Source organism: Corapipo altera, unplaced genomic scaffold (assembly GCF_003945725.1).
Source record: "Corapipo altera isolate COAL_440 unplaced genomic scaffold, ASM394572v1 147, whole genome shotgun sequence".
NCBI classification, from domain to species: Eukaryota; Metazoa; Chordata; class Aves; order Passeriformes; family Pipridae; genus Corapipo; species Corapipo altera.
In genome coordinates, this window is record NW_020885683.1 from 1 (window position 1) to 9,421 (window position 9,421).

The 9,421-nt window shown below is 65.9% G+C and overlaps 3 protein-coding genes across 3 annotated transcripts in view; all 3 read right to left on the bottom strand.

Annotated features, from left to right (window-relative positions):
- Window positions 1–160: 160 nt before the first annotated feature.
- LOC113940721 (glutathione S-transferase Mu 1-like) lies at window positions 161–1,862 on the bottom strand. The gene is made up of 4 exons (XM_027631867.1): window positions 1,760–1,862; window positions 1,072–1,147; window positions 902–966; window positions 161–385 (listed from the first exon to the last, which is right to left on the bottom strand). The coding sequence occupies exons 1-4, from the start codon at window positions 1,790–1,792 to the stop codon at window positions 176–178; spliced, it is 384 nt and encodes a 127-aa protein (XP_027487668.1). The 5' UTR covers window positions 1,793–1,862; the 3' UTR covers window positions 161–175.
- Window positions 1,863–2,585: 723 nt separating this feature from the next.
- Window positions 2,586–5,929, bottom strand: LOC113940720 (glutathione S-transferase 2-like). The gene is made up of 8 exons (XM_027631866.1): window positions 5,788–5,929; window positions 5,045–5,120; window positions 4,624–4,688; window positions 4,463–4,544; window positions 4,284–4,384; window positions 3,515–3,610; window positions 3,334–3,444; window positions 2,586–2,807 (listed from the first exon to the last, which is right to left on the bottom strand). The coding sequence occupies exons 1-8, from the start codon at window positions 5,821–5,823 to the stop codon at window positions 2,712–2,714; spliced, it is 663 nt and encodes a 220-aa protein (XP_027487667.1). The 5' UTR covers window positions 5,824–5,929; the 3' UTR covers window positions 2,586–2,711.
- A 251-nt stretch (window positions 5,930–6,180) lies between these two features.
- LOC113940722 (AMP deaminase 2-like) overlaps window positions 6,181–9,421 on the bottom strand; it is a 4,336-nt gene continuing 1,095 nt past the window's right edge. The window contains exons 2-4 of the mRNA XM_027631868.1: window positions 8,598–8,771; window positions 8,032–8,142; window positions 6,181–7,894 (exon numbers count right to left, since the gene is read on the bottom strand). Of these exons, the coding sequence (XP_027487669.1) occupies window positions 7,685–7,894; window positions 8,032–8,142; window positions 8,598–8,771 (495 nt within the window). The 3' untranslated portion in view covers window positions 6,181–7,684. The remainder of the gene's footprint in view (window positions 7,895–8,031; window positions 8,143–8,597; window positions 8,772–9,421) is intronic.

Sequence of the window (9,421 nt, forward strand, 5' to 3'; positions counted from 1 at the left end):
AAACCAACCCCAACCAACCCTGCTCTGACCCCAAACCAACCCCAACCAACCCTGCCCTAAACCCCAAACCAACCCCAACCCTGCCCTAAACCCCAAACTAACCCCAACCCTGCTCTGACCCTAAACCAACCCCAATCCTGCTCTAAGCCACCAACCAACCCACCTCACCCTAACCCTACTCCAACCACAACCCCAATTCCAACCCGAAGTGAAGCCCAATCCAATTCCAACCCCAATCCAACCCCAACCCCAATCCCAATCCAACCCCAGCTCCAATCCAACCCCATTCCCCCCGGCACTGACAGAGGCGGTGCCGGCGGGCGATGTGCCGCAGGATCGCGTTGCTCTGCGTCAGCCGCACGGGGCCATCGATGAAATAGGGCAGCTGGGGGCACAGGGACAGTGGGGTCAGGGACGTGGGGACAGTGGGGTCAGAGATGTGGGGACAGTGGGGTCAGGGACGTGGGGACACAGGGACAGCGGGGTCAGGGGACACAGTGTGGGGACACCAGGGGACACTGGGGTGAGGGGGCATGGGGACACCGGCAGAGGACACTGGTGTGGGGAGCCCAGCACATGGGGCCACAGGGACCCCAGGGACATGGGGACACGGGTACGCAGGGACCCTAGGGCATGGGGACACAGGGACCCAGGGACCCCAGGACACAGGGACCCAAGGACCCGGGGCATGGGGACACAGGGACCCAGGGACCCCAGGACACGGGGACACAGGGACCCCAGGACACAGGGACCCAAGGACCTGGGGCATGGGGACACAGGGACCCAGGACACAAGGACACAGGGACCCAGGGATCCCAGGACACAGGGACCCAAGGACCTGGGGCATGGGGACACAGGGACCCAGGGATCCCAGGACACAGGCCCCCAGGCCCCCCCATACATTGGGAAAGTCCAGCCCCAGCTTCTCCTTCTCGTTGATCCACTGGCTCTTGTCGTAGTCGGGGGCTGGGGGGGACAAGGGGGGTGGGTCACGTCCTGTCCCATCTCCCAAAGCCCCCAGAGCTCGAGGGTGGGGCGGGGACCCCCCAGGCCCCCCCAGATCCCCCTCACCTTCCCCGCAGCTGTAGAGTTTGTCCTCGTAGGGGGTCTCCGTGTACTCCAGGAGCAGGCGGATGGCGTGGGCCAGCTGGGGGGGGGGCAGTGAGACCCCCCAAAATCACCCCCCCCGTGGACAAACCACCCCCCCAGCATCCCCAGGGGAGCCCCCGGCGCGGGGGGACCCCACAACACACGGGGGGACCCTAAAAGTAACTCCCCCCCACCCTCTAAGGGCAGCAGGACCCCCGGAGACCCCCCAGATGACAGCCCAGACCACCCCCGAAAGAGCAGGGGGAGCCCAAGAGCCCCCCCAAAAGAGCAGGGGGAGCCCCCAAAACGCCCCCAAAGAGCAGAGGGACACCCACAGCCCCCCCAGTAGATGAGGGGGACCCCCGAAGACCTTCCGCAGCCTCCCAAAGGACCAAGAGAATCCCTGAAGACCCCCCGAAGCCCCCCAAAAGAACAGGAGGACGCCCGCAGCCCCCCCGAAAGACCCGGGGGGGCCCGAAAACCCCCCGCAGCCCCCCCCCAAGATCAAAGGGAACCCCGAAGCATCCCCAAAATAGCAGGGGACCCCCTCAGCCCCCCCCCAAGACCCGAGGGGACCCGACCAAAGGGCCCCCCCAGCGCGCTCAAAGGCCGGGGGGGTCCCTGAGCCCCCTCCCCGTGCCGGGGTCCCCCCCCGGGACCCCCCGCTCACCCCGCGGATGTCCCAGTACCCCAACACCGCCATGGCCCCGACACGTGACCGCGGCCCCGCCCCGGCACGTGACAGTCCCGCGGCCACGCCCCAGCACGTGACAGCCCCGCGGCCACGCCCCGGCACGTGACAGCCCCGCGGCCACGCCCCAGCACGTGACAGCCCCGCGGCCACGCCCCTAACGGGGGCGGGGGTTGCCGGGGGTGAGGGGGACGCGCGGGAGGGACCCGGGTCCAGCGGGACCCCCCCCTTTGTCCGGGGGGCTCTGCGACCACCCCCCCCACACACGGGGTCCCCCTGAACAGGGGGCTCTGTGACCTCCCATCCCCATGGGACCCCCTGAATTCCATGGAGACCCCCTTAGCAGCGGGCTCTGGGATTCCCCATCCCCATGGGACCCCCTTGTCCTGGGCTCTGTGGCTCCCCCCCCCCGCCAGATTCCACAGGATCCCCCTTAACAGGGGGCTGTGTGACCCCCCCTTCCCCATGGAGGTCCCCTTTACCTGGGGGGCTCTGCAACCTCCCCATCCCCATGAGACCCCCTTGTCCTGGCAGCTCTGGGACCCCCAAACTCCACGGGGGGCCATGAATCCCTCTGTGCCACCCCCCTCAAGCCGCAGGGGGGGTCCCCCTTTCAACTCCGTCAGGAGGGGTCTCATTATGCTGGGGGTGCACAGATAAGGGATCCCCCTTATCCTGGGGGTGCAGAGAGAATGCCCCCCCCATCCCAGGCTCCAGGAGGGTCCAACAGCCCCCCCCCCCCCCCCCGGGGTCCCCCCCCCCCCGGGGGGCCCCCACAGTCCTACAGTGAACCCACAAATCAGCCGGACAAGGGGGAGGCCCCCACGGTTTACTGGGGGGGGTGAGCTGGGGGACACGGGGGTGAGTTGGGGGACACGGGGGTGAGTTTGGGGGCAGGGGGGTGAGTTGGGGGGCACGGAGGAGTCCCCCCTCAGTCCTTGGTGTTGCACCACTTGGCCGTGCGCCAGAAAATGGGCGTCTTCATGAAGCGACTGGAGCTCATGTAGGAGGAGACCTTGGGCAGGGCCTGGGGGGACAGGGGGGGACACTGAGGACAGCAGGGACTGGGGGGGACCCTGGGGACAGCGGGGCTGTGGGGAGATAGGGACACGTGGGGAAAGCGATGGGGACACGGGACAGGGCTGGGAACACCAGGGACACGTGGGGAGAGGGATGGGGACAAAGGGAACAGGAGTGGGGCCACTGGGGTGTCAGTGGTGGGGACACCGGGGGGGTCAGGAATGGGGATAGGGACAGATGGGGACAGGAGCACCTGAGTGTAGGGGATGGGGATGGGGACACAGGGGTGTCAGGAATAGGGACAGGGTCAGGGCTGGGGATTCTGGGGGTTAGGGACACCAGAGGGTCAGTGGTGGGGACACTGGGGATTGGGGACACTGGCAGGTCAGTGGTGGGGACACCAGGGTGTCTGGGATGGGGGCACCAGGGGGTGTCAGCGATGGGAACAGGGACACTGGGGTGTCTGGGATAGGGGCACTGGGGACACTGGGGTGCCCCGGGCTGTCCCCAGGCTGTCCCCTGTCCCCCCTCACCTCGAAGCGCTGCAGGAAGCGGCCCAGGTTTCCCTGGAATTCGGGGCTGTCGGGCACAAACATGCGGTGCTGGTCCAGCACATCGTAGGCCACGAAGTCCACGAAAGTCAGCTGGGGGGGCAGAGGGGGTCAGACCCCACAGGGACCCCCAAAACAACCCCCCAGAGCCCCCTCAACTCACCTTGTCCCCCGCAAACCAGGGCCGGGAGCCCAGGAAACGCGAGAACTCCTGGAGCTTCTTGGGAAGCTGCTCCAGGTACCCCGGCTTCAGCTTCTCCTGCAGGGGGGAGGGTTGGGGGGGCTGCAACACAACCCAGACCCCCCAGAACATCCACCAGACCCCCCAGAACACCCCCAGACCCCCCAGAACACCTCCAGACCCCCCAGAACACCCCCAGACCCCCCAGAACATCCCCCCAGACCCCACAGAACATCCCCCCAGAACACCCCCAGACCCCCCAGAACATCCCCCCAGACCCCCCAGAACATCCCCCCAGACCCCACAGAACATGGGCAGCACCCCCGGGCAGAGAGGTGGGAGTGGGAATGGGAATGGGGGAAAGGGGGATGGGAATGGGGGAATGGGGATGGGAACTGGGGATGAGAACAGGGAAACTGAGAATGGGAATGGGCAAATGGGAGGGAATATGGGAACGGGGGAATGAGGGATAAGAATGTGGGAATTGGGAATGGGAAAGGGAATGGGGATGAGAACAGGGGAACTGGGGAATGGGAGATGGGGGGAATGGGAGGATGGGGGATGAGAATGGGGGAGTTGGGAATTGGAATGAGGGAGTGGGGGAATGAGAAGGAGGGAATGGGGGCAAAGGGGGCATCCCAACAGACCCCCCCACGCCGGTAGTGGCTCAGTCCCTTGTCCCACGTGGGGGGACAGTCCCGGCGTTTGGGGGGGTTCATCCCCCCGTGCCCCCTCCCCCGGGGGTACTCACGAAGTCGGGGCTGTAGCAGAGCCGGATGAAGCCCATCCTGAAATCCATGACCTCGTTTTCTATCAGATCCACGCGCTGCTTCTCCTGCTCCGTCTGCCCGCCTGCGGCACCGGGAGGTGTCACACACCCCCCTCCCCCCAAAAAGAGCCCCCCGGGACCCCCCCCGGCCCCCCACTCACACAGGTCGTGCTTGCGGGCGAGGTAGCGCAGGATCGCGTTGCTCTGGGTCAGCTTGGTGGGGCCGTCGATGAGATACGGCAGCTGGGGGGGGCCCGGAGGGGGGGGTCAGCCCCGGTGACCCCCCCTGCGCTCCCCACGCCCCCCCACCCCCATCACCTACGTTGGGGAAGTCGAGCCCCAGTTTCTCCTTCTCGTTGGTCCAATCGCTCAGGTCGAAATCGGGGGCTGGGGGGGGGAGGGCAGAGCAATTAGGGGGAGGGGGGCTCCCCCAGACCCCCCCCCCAGCCCATAGGGGGGTCCCGCTCTGCCCCAGGAGCTGCGTGTGCCCCCCCCGACCCCGGCACGCCCCGGGCCGATCGGGGAGGACCTTGCCCCCGAGAGGGGCCAAAGGCCGATTTGGGGGAGGGAGGAGGTGGGGGTGCCCCCCCCGAGCTGCAGGATAGGGTGAGGAGGGGGGAGGAAGAAGGACAGGCTGGAAACGGGACGTCCCTTCCCCCTCCCAGCGGGTTTTGAGCATGGCACAAAGCAGGGGGAGGGGTCCCGGGGGGTTGGAGGGGTTTGGGGGGTCCCAGCCCCCCCACCTGGGCCAAGGCGGTACTGGCGCTCCTGGTAGGGCGTCTCCGTGTACTCCAGGAACAGGCGGATGGCGTGGGCCAGCTGGGGGGGGACACACACACAGCGCCCACCTTTGGCACCCCCACAAACCCCCTGTGCCCCCCAGGACCCCCAAAACCCCCCGGAGACCTCCAGCACCACCAACGCCCCCCGGGACCCCCGGCACTCCCACACTTTGCTGGGACCCCCAGAACCAACCCCCCCACCCTGGGACTCCCAGGACCCCCCCAGCACCCATCCTGAAACCCCCAGAACCCCTCAACACCCACCCTGGGAGCCCCAGAACCCACCACCACCCACCCCAGGACCCCCAGCACCCGCCTGGGACCTCCAGCACTCCCACACGACCAAACCTGGGACCCCCAGAACCCCCCAACACCCCCTCTGGGACCCCCGGCACCGTCAGACCACTCTGGGGCCCCAGGACCCCTCAACCTCCCCCGTCTATGCTCCCTAGAACCCCCGAATACCTCCCCCGGGATCCTTGGCGCTCCCACACCACCAGCACCCCCTCTGGGACCCCCGGACCTCCCACCAGCCCCCCCTGAGACCCCCGGAACCCCCCTCCCCGTGTCCCCCCCGGCCCCACTCACCCCCGGGATGTCCCAGTATCCCAGTGTCACCCCTCGTGTCCCCCCCGGCCCCACTCACCCCCCGGATGTCCCAGTATCCCAGTGTCACCCCCCGTGTCCCCCCCGGCCCCACTCACCCCTCGGATGTCCCAGTATCCCAGTGTCACCACCATGGTGCCCCCCAAGTGCGGCGCTGGAGACCGGCCCTGGCACGGAGCGGGACGGACCGGGAACGGGGACAGACTGGGCACGGGGACAGACTGGGCACGGGGACAGACTGGGCACGGGGACGGGGCCCTCCCCCTGCCCCTCCCCTCCCGCAGTGCCAGGTCGCCCCACCAGCGCTGGCACCGCCCCCCCTGCCCTGACCCGGCCCCACACCCCTCCCTGACCCCCCCCCGGCCTCGGGGACCCCCAAACCACCCCCCCCGAGGGAACACAGCCCCCCACCGCGCCCCCGTCCCTCAGCCCCTCGCCCAGTTCCTCCCTCCCCCCCAGTGAAATTCCAGCCTTGTACTTAAATACTTTATTTTCCATGCTGGGCGGGGGTGGGGGTTGGGCTGAACGGGTTTTGTTTGGGTTGAACCGTTTTTGGTCGGTTTTCAGGTTTTCCCGAGAGCTGCTGCGGCTGTGGGGGGGTCGCAGGGATGGGGGGTGATGCCCCCCCCAGGGACGGGAGAAGCCTCATCCGGGCCACAAATCCTGGGAAAAGGGGGCCCGGGGACAGGTCACCGTGTCCCCTTTGCCTTCAGCCCCGGGAGGGTGAGGAGGGATCCCCCCCCAACACCACCCCCCGTGTCCCCCCCGACGTGTCCCCCCGTGGGAAGGGGCAGAGATCCCGTGTTGGGGTCCCCAAGGAGCCCCCTGGGCTTGTCCCCACGTCCCCTGGGGGGGAGAGTGGACGGAGAGGGGGTGGGGGGCTCAAGGAGCATCAGGAGCTGGGGGGGGTGGGCTGGGACCCCCACGCTGCTCCCACACCCCCAGCAGGGCCCCCTGACCTGTCACAGTGTCCCCACCATGGGGGGTGAAGGCAGGACCCCCCTGTGTCACCTGCTGGTGCCACCAAGGCCCAACCCAGCGAGGAGACACCGGTTAAAAAAGGCAGGAAAAGGCCAAAGAAGGATCAAAAAAAGGCCAAAATGAGACGAAACAAAGAGGACCCAACAAACTGTGTCCCCTGGTGCCACCAAACCTGGCAGGGCCCAACCCAACCCAGTGAGGAAACACCTGTTAAAAACCAGAGTACGACCAAAAAAAGACCCCAAAAATGACCAAAACCAGATGAAATGGAGAAGACCCAACAAACTCTGTCCCTGTGTCACCTCCTGGTGCCACCAAACCCAGGGAGAGGACACTGGTTGTAAAAGGCAGGAAAAGACAAAAAAAAAAAAGACCAAAAAAAGCCCTCCAAAATGACCAAAACGAGTCAGAATGGAGAGGATCCAACAAACTCTGCCCCCATGTCACCTCCTGGTGCCACCAAACCTGGTGCCACCAAACCTGGCAGGGCCCAACCAAGCAAAGAAACACCAGTTAAAAAAAACAGAAAAAGACCCAAAAAAGACCCCAAAACTGACAAAACAAGACCCCAAAAAATGCCCCAAACCAGACAGAAATGATGAGGACCCAACAAACCGTGTCCCCCTCGGCGGCACTGGGACAGTGGCGGGAGCAGGTGGGGGGGATGGCACCAGAGCCCTGGGGGGATTGGTGGTCTCGTGGGGGGGTTCATGGGGGTCTCTGGGGGTACCCAGGGTGATGGTGATGCCCCCTCCCCTGGGTGGGCTCCAGCTCAGCACCTGTGGGTGGGGGGACACTGGCAGAGCCCTGGGGGCATCGGGGATGTCGGGGGACCCTGGGGGGTCTCTGGGGGTCTCAGCATGTGTCCAGGGTGGTGGTGATGCCCCCCTCCCCCTGGGTGGGCTCCAGCTCTGCCCCCTGCAGTGCCCATGGGTCAGGGGACGGTGGCAGAGCCCTGGGGGCTATTGGGGGTGTCGGGCGGTCCCGCGGGGTCCTAGGGGTCTCTGGGGGGTCTCAGTGCGTGCCCAGGGCGATGGTGATGCCCCCCTCCTCCTGGATGGGCTCCAGCTCGGCCCCCTGCAGCGCCTGGGTGAGCAGGGTGAGCTCCTGGCACAGCGTCTCGAAGCGATATCCCACGCGGATGTCGGGCACGTTTGTCCGGCGGATGTCGTTCCCCTCCGGCCCCTCCCGCTGGTAGTTGGGGCCCAGCCAGTAACTCTTCACCTGAGGGGGCACCCACGGGGTTGGGGTGGGCCTGGCACCATGGGGGGGGGAATGGGGGCATGGGGAGGGGATGAGGATGGAGGGATGGAGGATGGGAATGTGGGACTTGGGAAGGGGGACGTGGGAAAGGGCATCACCTTGTGGGAGAAGCCGCTCATGAGGACGCTGTTCCGGGCCAGCTCACACATGTCACAGGAGCTGAGCTTCCACACCTGGGTGGCGATGCTGTACTCCTCCATCAGGGGCTCCTGGAACAGGGACCCTCAGAGACCCCGCAGAGACCACCCAGGGACACCCCAGGGACCCTGAGAGACCACCCAGAGACACCCCAGGGACCCTCAGAGACACCCAGGGACACCCCAGGGACCCTCAGAGACCACCCAGGGACACCCCACAGGAGCTGAGCTTCCACACTCAGAAACCCCTCAGAGATCGCCCAGGGACATCCCAGGGATCCTCAGAGACCCCTCAGAGACCACCCAGGGACACCCCACGGACACCCTTCAGCTCCACCCACCCATGGACATCCCCCAGACACCCCCCAGATCCCACTCACAGACCCCCCTCAACTCCCTCCAACCCCCCTGGATGGGGGTCCCCCCCCCCCCCCCCCCGGGCCCCCCCAGCCCCCTGGGGCTGCCCCCCTCCCCAGTGCCCACCCCGGGGGTGTCTGTGGCCGGTGCCCCCCTCCCCAAAGGCCCACCTTGGTGAAGTGGAACTGCAGGGGGTCGTCGGTGGACAGGGACACCATGAGGCCCCGGGACAGGTACTCGGGCAGGGGGTTGCGGTGGTAGCTCAGGAACAGGCTGTTGTTGCTCAGGGGGGACATGGCGATGCCGATCTGGGCCAGGTAGTACAGGTACTGCAGCACGGGGGCCTGGGGGGCACACAGGGGTCAGGGGGACGCCCAAAACAGGAGAAAAACCTCCCCAGATGGTGTTAGTATAGACAAGGGAGAGAGCAGCTCTTGAAGGAAAGCTTTCAGGTGCAGGGAGCACAAAGGCTCACAGCCACACACAGAACTCACACACTTTTATGTCTTTAACTGATTTCCATATCTAGTGGGTATGTCCAACCCAAAACCCACTCTTGCCCCCGGTACCACCCTCAGAACTGCCCCAATGGAGCCTTTCCAGGGGTTCTGGGCCCTCTCTCTTGTTTTAACTCCAATATATCCCGTTATTGAGGTCCAGGTGCACATCCCAGGCAGGACGGCCCTGCTGAAACCTCCTGCCCTGGAAAGACAGAGAAACTCAGGAACACAAAGTGTGAGAAGGTAACTGTCTGACGTGAACGAAAATCAGGGAATCAGAGAACCAGCCGAGTCAGGAAAGACCTCCGAGATCATCCAGTCCAACCCTTGATCCAACCCCGCCGTGGTTCCCAGCCCGTGGCACTGATGCCACATCCAGTCTGTCCTTAAACACCTCCAGGGATGGAGAATCCACCCCCTCCCTGGGCAGCCCATTCCAATGGCTGAGCACTCTCTCGGGAAAGAACTTCTTCCCCATGTCCAACCTAAACCTC